Source organism: Canis lupus, chromosome 20, assembly GCF_003254725.2.
Source record: "Canis lupus dingo isolate Sandy chromosome 20, ASM325472v2, whole genome shotgun sequence".
Lineage (NCBI taxonomy): Eukaryota > Metazoa > Chordata > Mammalia > Carnivora > Canidae > Canis > Canis lupus.
Window position 1 is genome coordinate 33,360,145 of NC_064262.1, and position 14,339 is coordinate 33,374,483.

Below are 14,339 nucleotides of genomic sequence, written 5' to 3' on the forward strand. Positions count from 1 at the left end.
ATCTAGTAGCAGTATTTAGAAATTACTCCTAACTATGGTGGTCAAGTTATAGGAAAATTAAAGGTCTCTAATTCAAATAGCAAAAGGTTAGGCTTCAATAATTGGTGGTTCTGGGGAAGACTGGGTGGCTCAGCAGTTCAGCACCTGCCTTTGGCCCAGGGCGTGATCCTGGAGTTCCAGGATCGAGTCCCACAACGGGCTCCCTGCATGGAGCCTGCTTCTCTCTCTGCCTATGTCTCTGACTCTCTCTCTCTGTTTCTCATGAATAAATAAATTTTAAAAAACAAACAATTGATGGTTCCAAGCTAAAAAAAAATTCCTTGTACTATTCTTACAGCTTTTAAGTTTGAAATTTATCAAAATAAAGAGTTACTAAAAAAAAAAAAAAAGAGAGAGAGAAAAAAGTTAATGCTCTAGTTCCAGAAGAAAACATCAGCTGCTAAGAAAAGCTTAAAGGATATCTTCTGCATTGAGAATCTGACTGTGAGGTCAAAAGTATAATACTCTATAATTTTAATGAAATCCTTAAGCCTGATTAAGTTCTGTTGGTTTGAGTATTATGAGCAAAAAGAAAACCGTGAAGTTACCATTAAAACCGCATAATCAGAATAAATATAAACAACAAATTCTTCACAGTTTACCACTGAGAATTTTAAGATAGAAGAATACCACACATCTGTTTTACCTTCAGTTTCAGATTTTGTACCTCCTCCAGATTCTCCAAATGGATTTGTGCGCCTGAAAAGTTTTTTAAAAAATTATGAACCAATGGTCAGTTACCATAAGCCTATGGAAGAAATCCCAATCATTAAAACTAGAGCTAAAAACTAGGAGTCACAAAAACTTGAACATATCTTCTTTTTTAAAAAAAGCTCTGATCGAGACACCTGGGTGGCTCAGCGGTTCAGCACCTGTCTTCGGCCCAGGGCGTGATCCTGGAGTCCCAGGATCGAGTCCCACAACGGGCTCCCTGCATGGAGCCTGCTTCTCCCTCTGGCTGTATCTCTGTCTCTGCCTCTCTCTCTCTCTCTCTCTGTCTCATGAACAAATAAATAAAATCTTCCAAAAAAATTTTTTTTAAATAAAAAAGTTCAAAGTTCTGAAATGCCCCATCCTGTTAAAGAACACTACTGATGCCCACTTTACTCTAACGAAATCCCCTGCCTTCACACTTAGCAGGCTGAACTCAAAGCTGCTGCATTCTAGAAGAGATGGATGAACTGATGTGTATACATACGTACATATATACACATACACACCCCAACATCCTACAAACCATGTTGTGAAAATCCTTAAATTTAAATAAAGGGGGACAGAGAAGAGCTGATTTAACTTCAATCTTGAGAAAAACGCCAGGGATTTCCTGAAATTGTAAAAATCTTTTTAAGTCCTCTAAATACATACTGTAAGTTAATTATGCTAATTTGAACATTTTCTACTTTTAAACCCGTTTCTCAAGGCATACGTAACAGAATGCAAGAAGAAAAGCTAATTAGTGATGGGAGCTACCTCCTTCCTCATTATGAGTGGCTCTTGACACACCCACAATGAAGGAATAAAAGTATAACTCAAAATAGGTTTTGTAAGGAAACAAAGAGCTAAATGGTTTTAAAATAATGTTGGCATTAAGATGAAACATGAAACTGATCTCTGTAATTCATAGGTGCCCTATTATATCAAGTGCTGAGTATATTTCTGTGATCAAGTACAAATTATTTTTCTTCTTCATAGCCATGTATTATCCAAATTAGTCTCAATTTATTAGGTGTCCAACCTACTTAAATAAATTATTTGCCTTGAGTGACATTTCCTTCATCCCAGAGCCAAAGAAAAATTTTAAACAGCTTTCACACTTCTCATTATATAACCAAAAGATGATTTTATTAATAATTTGTAGCATGATAATGTTTTAGTAACTTCCTGGAGATTTCTTATTCTGACGCAAGATGATATTTTTCTTTTTTTAAAGATTTTATTTAATTATTCATTTAGAGACAGAGAGGCAGAGACACACAGGCAGAGGGAGAAGCAGGCCCCACACAGGAAGCCCAATGTGGGACTCGATCCTAGGACTCCAGGATCACGCTCTGAGCCAAAGGGAGATGCTCAACCGCTAAGCCACCCAGACATCCCCCAAGATGATATTTTTCTTGCAAACCTATAGCACATGTATTACTCTCAAGAATTTCTAAATATTGTCATGATCTATAGATAGGACTGTCAACTTTCTTCTACAATTTTAAGAGCAAATACCAGAAGTAGATCTGATAAGCAATTCAAAATTAACTATTTTTAAAATTAACTTATCTTCACTTATTTAGACAGAAAACAAAGAGAAAAACCTGCATGATTCCTTCCCAACTATCAAAATCAAGTAATTAAAAGAAGTACAACATAATTGATATACATATATGAGAGATGACTCTCAACTGCAAAAATGGAATCACAAGCCTTACAGACCACAGAACAGTATCCCTGTGATGCCATCACCCACCTGCCGCCCTGGCCAAAGGCTTTTGCCTGGCCAGGCTGATCTTCACACACGGGAGAAATGATGTCAAATTGTATTGGAGTGTCTGGAGCAACGAGAGAATCTAGAGAAAGGGCAGCCAAGTTTGTGGACTCAGATCCTAAGGATCCTGAGCTGCTGGTTCGAGCTGTTGGTGGCCGAGATTGTCTAAGCAAAGAAGAAAACGAGAAGGCATTGCCTTTAGTTTTCTCTGTTTGAAACTGAATACAAACAATGAGAAAAGAAAATACAATTTTATAAGTCAATGAGAGGAGCAGGAATTTCAATAACAAAACTTTTCTTTCCAATGACTAAATTCAAAATCATAAATGATCTTAATCTAGAGATAAAGCACTAGGGCAATTTGGAATCATTTATTTAGCACTCTTGCTAGTAGATTTACCAACTTAAAAATACACTTTCTATGTTTTGGGGGAATTATTTCATACTAATATAAGTAGCACTGCTAAAATCAAAGTGTCTGCTAACACTTTCAATAGCCCATATAGTTTTAAATAACCCAAAGTCCGGTAACTCACGCTGCTGGCCGCAAACTCTCGTGCCTCTGCTGGAAAGATGGAGAGGGAGTGACCGCTTCCAAAGCTGACTGATTTACTCGTGCAGCAATTTCCTGTTTTTTAAAAAGGACAAGAATTAGTAAAGCAAGGAAACCAAAAATTTGAATATAACTCTATTGTCAGAATGTTCGAGTTACACTTAAAATGAAAACTGGAGTTACTAAAGTAGTTCCACATTCTATCTTAATATTAAGATACATAATTAACTTCGTAACATTATAATTTAAGTTTCCTCTTACTTCTTACAGACCTAGATCTTTAAATATTTAAGTACCAGACTTTTTGGATTAAGGTTTGTATTGTTAGCATTGAATACAGCGCCTAGTATATTAATACTCAATACATTTGCTAAATAAAGAAATTCAGAAGTAGGAAATAGCCACAAAATATCAAAATAGTAAAACATTTTATAACTATACTGCTGAAGTTTTCATGATCTTCCAGAATATATTTATGGTCAGAAACACCTACGTAGGGACACATAGGTGGCTCAGTGTTTGAGCATCTCCCTTCAGCTCAGGGTGTGATCCTGGAATCCCAGGATCAAGTCCTGCATCAGGCTCCCTGCAGGAAGCCTGCTTCTCCCTCTGCCTATGTCTCTGCCTCTCTCTCTGTGTCTCTCATGAATAAATAAATCTAAAAAAAAAAAAAAAAAGAAACCTATGTATTTATTGATGAAGTTATCATGACCAAAATCTGAAAGAAAAGCTTCCTATAAGAAATATTTTTAAACTTAATTGTTTTATATCAAACACTGGCTACATAAAATCGCATTTACATTAGAAAAAAATCACATAACATTTTTGTATTTCTGTGTTTTAGTTAGCAAAAATATATTAAGACAATGCCACAAATTGATCAGAATTTCTTCTCTCATGAAGTACAGATAAAGTAATTCTGGATAATCTGGAAAATACTACTTAAAATTTAGAGTTCTGATAATTTGTGGGTAAATACCATAATCCTGAATTATTCAAATACAGTGTATTCACCATGTTATTCCCTAGGTATTAACAGGTCATCCAATTTGCATTTTATTTTTATTCTTTTTGCATTTTATTTTTTAGTTCTCCCAAGTAACATAACAGAAAGGAAAACCCAACCTAGCAAGAAATCAAATTACTGCAAGCAAAATTCTTCTCTACAATTAGCACTAATTTTCTTAGATTACATTCAAATCATTATTATAAAACTAAGAGAAGTTAATAATATTTTGGAGGTCATGAGATATTGTCTCTTTGGTTCAAAACTTGTTCCTAGGCATCTAAATCCTATGTGCCTTGGCTGGCACCTCAAAGCCATAATGATAAAAATAGAATTCTTTCAAATTGTTCTTCCATTCACTTGAGATTACAACCTGAAAGTCATCTTTAATTTGTCTCTTTCATCGTTTATATTGGTCAGTTATTAACTAGCCCAGTCAATTTCTTTTTTCCTATTTCTACAATGCATTATTTCTTTTCTCTTGGTTACTGCCCTGTTCAGACCTTCCGTTCATGCCTGAAGTAGGATAATGGGCTCCTACATGCTCCCAGACACTCCTTTATACCAACAACAGTTTTAAGACTTATAGAGGGTGAGGGCTTCCTAGAGAAATCAGCCCTGCTCTGCCTCAACTGAAATCATCAGCCCCGCACAGCCCTGGGAGGCGGCTGGGTTTACTGCACAGATGGGCCCACCAATACTGGTAGAGGATACTCGGTTCCTGCCCCAATAAACCAAGTCTTGATTCCCAAACACACTGCAGTGTGGACCCACTAGATTCCTTCCAGAGATTTCTGTACCCCTGGGTTCTGGGTGTATATTTGGATTCACCTACACAGCTAAATTCATCTGGTTTGATACCCTTGCTACTCAAAGCATAACTGGCAAAACTGAGAGTTCAGGCCACCTTACCCTACACAGAATCTGCATTTCAACAAGATCCCCAGGTGACCTGTCTGAACACTTCAGCTTTCTGGTATTCTCTAACAAGAACCTTCAACTCCAGTTATACTACTGGTTTCATAAATACACCATTTCTGCCTTTATGCTTTTGTTTTTATTCTCATATCTGTAATTCCTTCTCTTTTCCTCAAACATGGACAAATCTTAGCCAGCTCAGGATTCTATCACCTCCACAATTTTCTCTAAAATTAAAGTCCACACTGATCTTAACATCCTCAAATTTTAAACTTTTAGTCATTACCACATACTTTCAATTATTTAGTTTTATACAAAATGTTAAAGTTTTAGTTTTGTATTCCCAAACACTCAGGGTCCTGGAAGGCAAACCATAGTTTCCTTTTCTTCAGTATCCTCCATGGTGCTCAATCCAAAGCTAAATCCACAGCATTGATGCCCAGTAAAAATTCGTTAGCTGACCAATTTCAGTTACTTTTGAAATAATTTATCTTTCTAGGAAGACCAGATGCTCATACATGGATACATTAAAGCTACTCATTCAAGGCAAATTAAAAGATTACAGGACTTGGGCAGCCAAAGTGGCTCAGCGGTTTAGCGCCTGCCTTCAGCCCAGGGTGTGATCCTGGAGACCAGGGATTGAGTCCCCTGTCAGGCATCCTGCATGGAGTCTGCTCCTCCCTCTGCCTGTGTCTCTGCCTCTCTCTCTCTGTGTCTCTCAATGATAAATAAATAAAATCTTAAAAAAAAAAAAAAAAAAAGATTACAGGACTTGAGGAATTACGACATTAAGAATACATTAATAATCATTCAATTTTGCCAGGTCTGGATACCATAAAATAAAAGTGTTACCTCTGGGTTTTCACTTAAATATATTTGTTTGGATATGTTGTTTATTGTACAGATCCACTGCAAGAGAAAAAAATAGAAAAATATGATTAATACTTTTCCTATAGTGCTTCTGTTCTAAAAGAGAATGTTCAATATTTCACTGAATAGAAGTTTCATTAGTAGTACTACATAATTGGGGAACCCAGGTGGCTCATTCAGTTAAGCATCTGACTCCTGATACCACTTTAGGTCATGATCTCAGGGTTGTGAGATCGAACCCTACATCAAATGTGGAACCTGTCATCAAAAAAAAAAAAAAAAAAAAGTGGAACCTGCTTGGGATTCTTTTTCTCCCTCTGCCTCTCTCACTCTGCCCTAACCTCCTGACTCGTGCTAGTGCTCTAAAACAAAAAACCCCATAACTCTAAAAAAAGAAGTAACACAATCATTCTTATAAGAAAAATACTTTCCTATATACACATAAGCATATATATGCTTAATATTTAAAAGTGTAACAGAAAAGTGAATAGCTTTACTATTTTTAAAGCCCAAGGGGCACCTGGGTGGCTCAGTTCGTTAAGCATCTGCCTTCAGCTCAGGTCATGATCCCAGTGTCCTGGGATCAAGCCCTGTATCGGGCTCCCTGTTCAGTGGGGAGTCTGTGTTCCCCTCTTCCTCTGCCCCTCCCTCCACGTGTGCTCTTTCAAATAAAATCTTAAAAAAAAAAAAAGCTCAAATTAACTTCATACAAGCAAATAAAAATATAGCAATAATGTTAAATTATAATATTAACAGTCTATATTTATCTTTTATATAATTTCCCCTCTTAATCCCCACCAAATTAGTAGTGATAGTCAGGACTCAGATTCATGATTAACACCAACGCAAAAAAGTTAAGAGCTAAATATATTCCTAATGAATGCATTTTACATACTTCCCTTCTTTCAGGTTTATAACTAATTAACATAAAAAATGCTCTCTGTTCCACATCTACTTCACTCTTGAGGACTCCAGTTCATGATGAGCCTCATTAAACTAATAATCTGTTTTGGTAAACCCAGCAGAGAGTAAATATTTGTCTGTGTTCTTCACAAACCAAAAGCAAGTTGTAGTATCCACTCTCTTCCAGGAGTAATTAAAAATAGATCTCTCTGTAATTTCTAACATCATCTTTTACCAACATAGTTATAATACCAGATGAAGTGATTCAAAATCAATTATAATATATTTTCATTCAAAAATGCTTTTCATGACAGTTTTTGAAGCATCAGTTCGGTGGTAACTTACCTTCCATATTTGGTGTACTAGAAGTAAAAATGGAGCCAAAAATAAAAGACTTGTGAGGAAGAATAGACACTCCCAAATTTTTGTTTTTCTGTCTTTCATTTCTCCAAGGTTTTAAGCTTTACTTGCTTCCTGCCATGCTACATCTGCTGCCACTATGTTCTTACGGTGCAAATACGGTCTCAGAGTTGGTGAGAGAAGGGAATAAATTAAACTGTCACCTCATGATACTAGCAGCTTGCCAGAAAGCAGTAGTCACAAGGTCATTTCTGAAGTTGAGCCTTTAAAAAGACAGACAGCAATGATCTCTAAAGCCTCCTCTTATAGGTCTAGCTATAAAAGTCTGTGTGAAACTTAAAAAGGCTGCTTGAGGACAATAGAGTTTCATGAAAAAAAAATGTTTTTAATTAACTAGGATTTTCCAAATTTCTATCTTAATATTTAGTTATTTAGTTGCTGAAATATCTTAAGATGTTGCTGAGGAAATTAACTAGATAAAATTTTACCTCCTCATGGTCTTTTTTACTTTCTGCTTGTAAAATTGAAGACCTGAAAAAAATAAGAAAGAAGTCTGACCCTCAACTTAAATAAAAAAATAAGAAAATTTTTTATCTTTAAAGGTACATATAAAACCAATCGGTATCAAAACTAAAAAAACTCAAAACACACAACCAATCAATATCTTAAGTTAGGAAAAGGAGACCACCTGGGGCATCTGGACTCAGATTTTAACAACTCTTGACTCTGGCTATCCATGCCAAGATGTACCAAAAAAGAAACAGGTGCTGGTTTTCAGAAGACAGCCTATAACAAAGGTATACTGCAAATAAGACCATGCATTTCAACTTTCTGACACTTATCATATGTCTCAAATGTAAATCAGCAATGCTCACAGAAAACACTAATTGTACTTATTATTTCTCCATAATACAGTAAAACATTTTCAATATATTAATTACTAATACTGAGATACTTAGCTTTTCTATAGCTGTTACTATCTTAAGAGTTAAAGAAAAAAATTACTAATTCTGAATCACACTAAGAATGTGAAATGGGAAATCATGTTAAGCATTATTAGCAATAAACTGAAAAAAAAAAAAAAAAGTTCCTGGAGTAACATATTAACAATTTGGTAATTTTGATGAACACAGGGACTCCCAACATCCAGCATTATAAATGACAGAGTCACTGACATTCATTACAATATTTAAAGGAGGAATATGAAATTAAACAACTATTTGATAAAAGACAGTGAACCATACATCTTAACATACATAAATACAAAGGAAAAATTACTAAGAACTCAGAAGCTGCTTCTGAACAGTAAGCAAAATCAAAAATAGTATTTTAAGTAAGAAAAAAAAACTATAGATAACTTCAACATCTATCATCAGGAAAAATTTTAGATTATGGTGTATATCCTTAGATGGATTAATATAGCCATTGTGAAATGTTTTTAATAAGTAGCTGTAGATCCAAAGTACGTATACAGTATCTCCTCATCTTTAAAAAACTGTCAGGAACATGGAAGACTCCTAACTCTGGGAAACGAACTAAGGGTGGTGGAAGGGGAGGAGGGCGGGGCATGGGGGTGACTGGGTGGCGGGCACTGAGGGGGGCACTTGACGGGGTGAGCACTGGGTGTTATTCTGTATGTTTGCAAATTGAACACCAATAAAAAATAACTTTATTATTAAAAACAATAATAAAATAAAAATTGTCAGAATTTTAATATTTATAGCATATTTTAAAGAATATTTAAATATATTTAAATTTTAAAGAATAGTTAAAAACTGTAAGGCAACAAACCAAAAAGTTAACTGTTGTTTCTAGCTAGTGAGATTATAGCTTTCTTTCAATATTCAATGCTTTTTTATATTTTTCTGTCGTCCAAAAATTTGTTCTAAAGGCTACTCTGGATTCTCATAAGATGCAAAGGTAACAGAAGTTTTAAAAATGGCATATAAACATTAATGGACTAATCATTAATTTCACATTAATGGACTAATCATTAATTTCATCAGAAATATTTAACATTTAAAAATAACATTCACTAATGTTTGCACTTACTACACGTTAGGCACATTACATCTGTTAGATTTCTATTCTGTATAATAATTCACAAAGTAGGGGTTATGACTTTCCCATCCCCATTTCACATGTGAAAAAACAGAGGTTATGTAATTTGTCTAAGACACACAGTAAGTAGTAGATCCTGAATTTAAATTTTCTGACCCCAAGGTTAGGGCTGTTTCCACTACTTTGTGCTGCCGTCCCCCATACAATGCAGAATTTTCAGTGAACAGTACCCTAACACGGAATCACAGGTTCTTACCATATGACCTTATTTTGACAACCTCAAAATAGTAAGGCATCATTTAACCAAATCAGAAAGGAAAACTCATTCCTATGCAATCAAAAAGAAAATTATCTAAATACATAATAAGCCTAAAATAGCTATAAAATGTCTGAATGACGAGGAATTATTATGCATTTCAGTAGTTTAAAATATGACAAAATACTAACTTTTTTCCATCAAAGGAAGTGATCTGAAAACAGTACCGCCTGTCTTCACAGTCCACAGCCATTACTGAACAGTTGTCAATGTCCATGGCCAGGCCGCCTGCTACATCCCCACGTGCCTGACTCATTAAGTTTCCACCCTGCGTGAAGTAAAATTGTCTGTCCCAGGTAGATGACACCAAACCTGTTTTACTAAATGAAGAAAGTACATTTGCTCTTAGTAACAATATACCTGAAATCTCATCATAAGCCAGACACAAGATAAAACAAAGAACCAGCTGCAAAAAGGCACCAAGGTGCCTAGAAAATAAAAATATCAGTTTTTCAGTATCTAAAATAAATTCATGTATGCCAACCCATTTTTGTGTGTCCATGTGTTTCCAAAAAAGGCTGGAAGTTATCAAGTTGTAATTGTTACAATGACGTTCCATAAATTATAGTTCAACTTTCAAGAGAATAAGTTCAAAAGAATAGAATTCATTTTACTCCTAGGGTTAACTTGCTTTATCCTACGTTTATGTAAAAACTAAAAGTTGACCTGATAGTATAATTACATGTATTTATGTAATACATATATATTACATAGATTTTAGAGTATGATAAAAATATTTAATTCATGTAATGCTCAATTTACTTAAACTCAGATTGGTTCCACTTTTAATATAATTCTAAATTATTCAATAAGTAAACAGAATTCTACTTCCAAAAATTATTCACATACCCCATCTGTCAAAAAGCTGACAAACATGCTAATACTTCTAATTAAAAAGATTCAGCCTTTCATAAAATCAAAATAATTTAGATAATATCAATTATATATTATATTCACTTGATAATACCTTAGAAGATATTACAATATATGAAAACAACTATAGTTTTCTTACTTCCTAGCATTAAGGTATCCAGCCTTCCGGGTTAAGTTTCGATTAACAGGAAATTTTGTGGGATCTGGGTCAGGCACATATAAGGGGTCACTGGCTACTTCCAAATCTTCTATTGTCTGCTGCATGGTCTCTACATCACTGTCCATTTCCCTGCGAACACTAACACAGAAAATATATTTACTACCCAACCACAACTGATGAAGAACTCCTTACCAATTATGTTCATCTGTAACATTTGCTTTGTATATATTTTCTTAAAGAGAGTAGAGGGGGTGTGGGTGGTTAAAGTAACATGAACACATGAAAGTAACATGAACACATTATGAAACAGTTTTACATTTTATTACTATTAAACAACACTAAATTAAAAAATTAATGAAGCCACATCAAATGCCTAACTTTGGAGTAATTTTCAAACTGCTCTATCCTGTGCCTTTAAAACAACAATCATTTTAATATACCTGCATATCTCAGATTGACCACATCACTGCTCCCAACTTTGAACCTGATTAGAACTGCTTGCTCTCACTAAGCTTTCTTTCATGGCTTGGAAAGCAAGATTTATTTAGTAATTCCCATTCATCCCCCATGCTTCAGCTAATTGTGAAGATAAATTAACTTATAAATAATTACTATTTTGTGTCATATATTCAAACACAAAACCTAGTTTAGAATCAATAAAATACCATCAGACATGACAGAGTTATGAAATTCAGAGTTCAGATTCTGTGGAAGAGATGGTAAAAAAACCAAGTAGTATCCATGAGCCATGTGAGACACACTCTCATGGCAGGGCAAATAGCCCCTCAGGAAATTAAATGCTAAATATTTTTAGATTGTGGCATTTAGGCATTAACTTATTCTCATAACTTCATTTTCAATTTTAAGGAAGAAAAAATACTCACTTCTGTACACTTGTTCCAATATTGGTCAAGAATTCTTCCAGCTGTTCATTAAGATTTTCAGAACCCATCTTAAAGAAACTTATCTGGGGCACGAGAGTATATGAGTAAGAGGATGAACAACAAAAACACACACATACAAAAAACAGTGAATCACATAAATAATCTCCAAGATACATGGCAAGGTAAAAAACAAAGGAGTATTCCCATTTGTGTACTAGTTTTCAATGACTTCTACTGGGCTTTAGAGCCACTGTAGAAACTAGACTTCAGTTTCACTATACATCTTTTTATGTAGTAATACATGCATATGATGAGCAATTTGTAAAATTGGAAAATTTTAAAACATTTTAAATAAGTTATACAGATAAACATTTGTTTACTACGAAGATAAATAAGTTTTATATTGAGGAAAAATAAGCACTCATATTTGAAGGAATATTCAAATTTCTTTAAAAAATAAAATTTTTAGGGGCATGCCATCTCATATTACCGAAATTTACTTTTCTAGCCTCCTTCCTGATGCAAACCTCCTGGGATACTTTGGAGTTCATCTATTACTTTTAACTCAGGAACATGAGACAAACTTGCCCATTCTTTTTCAAACTTATTTTGAAGCAATAGTGAATGGACGTTCCAACAATAGGAGTAACTCCAGAATTCATTTAGCTTTCTTTTCCCTATCCCCTACCTGTGATGGACAAGGCCTAAATACAAGGTAGGTGGTTTCATTTACCCTAAAAAATGTGAGATCTTCATTTGTGAGGAAAACCATTCTAACTTCTAATGACATTTTAAATTACTTTAAAAAACACAGATCCAAATAGAATATTTTGACCTTAATTTGTAATACTTAACATAAATATCAAACTTAATATGAAGTTTTTAGGGAAGTTATAATCCAAAATGCAGTACAGTCAGTATTTACCTGAGCTTGCATGTACCCAAGTAGAGGTTCTAACAATGCTATTTTCTTTTTGTATTGAAGAGTGTTTAATGCACAAAAATAATGCATCATGGTCTGGTGTTGTTTTTTTCTGGAAGTGTAGACATCTTCTGTTACTTCATACTTTACCTTTGAGTAAAAACATTAAAATATGTATTTAACTGTGTAATTATCTTTAATTACCTTTAGTAGTGGCTATAGGGAAGAGCCTACCCAAGGAAAAAGGTATAATCACCAGCAACTGTTCATCTTTATTTTGTGAGATAGTAGAAATCCTGTATTATGGCTAATTTTACTGTCTTACTACCAACCACTCAAATGCACATTTAAAGCAGAACTCTGTACATGGCTAAGAATGATACAATAACTAAACTAGTGTGGTGGAGTCTACCACACAGAGGAAAGGCAGACAGTGGTTTGCTATTAGCTCAGTCATTAGTCTTTGATCTTGGTCAGTTCACAGCATAGTCTCTTCCAGTTCTCTCCTTGCTACACCTCCTCTGTTGTACTTGTTTTCCTTTACTCACAATTAAAATATGCGTGCTCTTTAAGTTCTTGTATTCAGACAAATATTAACTGAGCACTTATTATGTAATATACATCAGGCCATTCCCTCTTTTTGCTCTCCTTAGAATACCAAATCAAGTACTAAGAATATTCCAATACACCAAGGAGTCCCAAATTTTCATCTCTTGCCCTTCACTCTAAGTGTCAGAAGAAGCACATTTCCACCTGGGGTCTTTATGTGTGTGTGTGTGTGCATGTGAACACGTGTGTGTAAATGTGCTGGACATAGACAAAACTGAATATAGTATCTTCCCCACAAAGCCTATTCCTCTGTTTCTTAGCTCTCTTAGTATTCCAAAACCTACCCCATCATTCAAGAATCATAAGACTTCTTTTGGATTCCTCCTACCTATAAATCTTGTCAATTCTACTTAAAAAATATCTTCCAAAAGTTTTCCTTCCTCCCCCCTTTTAACAACTACCTTGGCTGAGGTTCTCCTAATGTCTTTACAAACTATTCTGGTACCTTTAGTCCTGCCCCTTCACATTCCATTAGTATTTTTATCCTGTAACACAACTGTATGGTGTTACCTACTTATAATCCTTTAAATAGAATTCCTTTAAGCAGGCTGTCCACTCTAACTCAAGTTTTAAAGTCATAATATAGTAATCTGGCCCCTAATACATCCTATGCTCCAGACACACACCATTATCATAATAATTATTGCTAGAATTTAAGGATAACGTGCTACAAGCCAGGTACCCTGCATGTATTACCCCCATTTCATCATTACAACTACTGAGGTTTTTTTTGATAGAGAAATAAAGGCTTGAAATTAAATAATTGGAGGTGACCTCAGGCAAATACGTGGCAAATCTTTGTCCTCAAGCAGTCTGACTCCAGAACCAGTGCTCTTAAGCTCTGCATTCTCTGGACTCTGCCATGTGCTTCTGCAAAGGCTATTTTTCTTCTAGGAATGCCTTCGCCCCAATCCCATGCCAGTGACCCTCACTCATTTTTTAATGCAAACAGCATCTCCTAAAAAGTACAGCCTTTCCCAATTCCCCAGTGTTAACGGCTGTTCTTTCCTAGCATTTTGTTAAGACTTTTATTATTGTACTTAGTATTTATACATGTGTTCTCTTCATCATTTACTCTGGCATCTAGTCCAGCTGCATACCTTCACACAGGAAGCCTTCGATAAGTATGTATGGTTCAATCACTGAAGGTGGGAGTGGAGCCTATTCACACTATTGCCCCTGGTACATGACATATAGCAGATGCTCAAAATTTTTTCAAATAAAACAAAGTTGGTAAAAGAATGTTTTTTAGGGGCACCTGAGTGACTCAATGGGTGAGCGTCTGCCTTTGGCTCAAGGTGTGATCCTGGGGTCCTGGGATTGAGTCCCACATCAGGCTTCCTACAAGGAGCCTGCTTCTCCTTCTGTCTATGTCTCTGCATCTCTGTGTTT

General features: G+C 35.1%; 1 protein-coding gene across 6 annotated transcripts in view; it reads right to left on the reverse strand.

Annotated features, from left to right (window-relative positions):
* The window catches only part of APPL1 (adaptor protein, phosphotyrosine interacting with PH domain and leucine zipper 1), a 42,786-nt gene that overhangs the window by 13,842 nt on the left and 14,605 nt on the right, over positions 1–14,339 (reverse strand). For 5 of the 6 annotated variants that reach the window (XM_025456273.3, XM_025456274.3, XM_025456272.3 and 2 more), the window contains 9 exons: positions 12,342–12,488; positions 11,417–11,499; positions 10,512–10,670; positions 9,631–9,819; positions 7,611–7,653; positions 5,842–5,898; positions 3,049–3,140; positions 2,495–2,677; positions 686–738 (listed from right to left, as the gene is read on the reverse strand). In XM_025456273.3, the coding sequence (XP_025312058.1) occupies positions 686–738; positions 2,495–2,677; positions 3,049–3,140; positions 5,842–5,898; positions 7,611–7,653; positions 9,631–9,819; positions 10,512–10,670; positions 11,417–11,499; positions 12,342–12,488 (1,006 nt within the window). The remainder of the gene's footprint in view (positions 1–685; positions 739–2,494; positions 2,678–3,048; positions 3,141–5,841; positions 5,899–7,610; positions 7,654–9,630; positions 9,820–10,511; positions 10,671–11,416; positions 11,500–12,341; positions 12,489–14,339) is intronic. The other variant, XM_049097487.1, reaches the window with a different exon arrangement.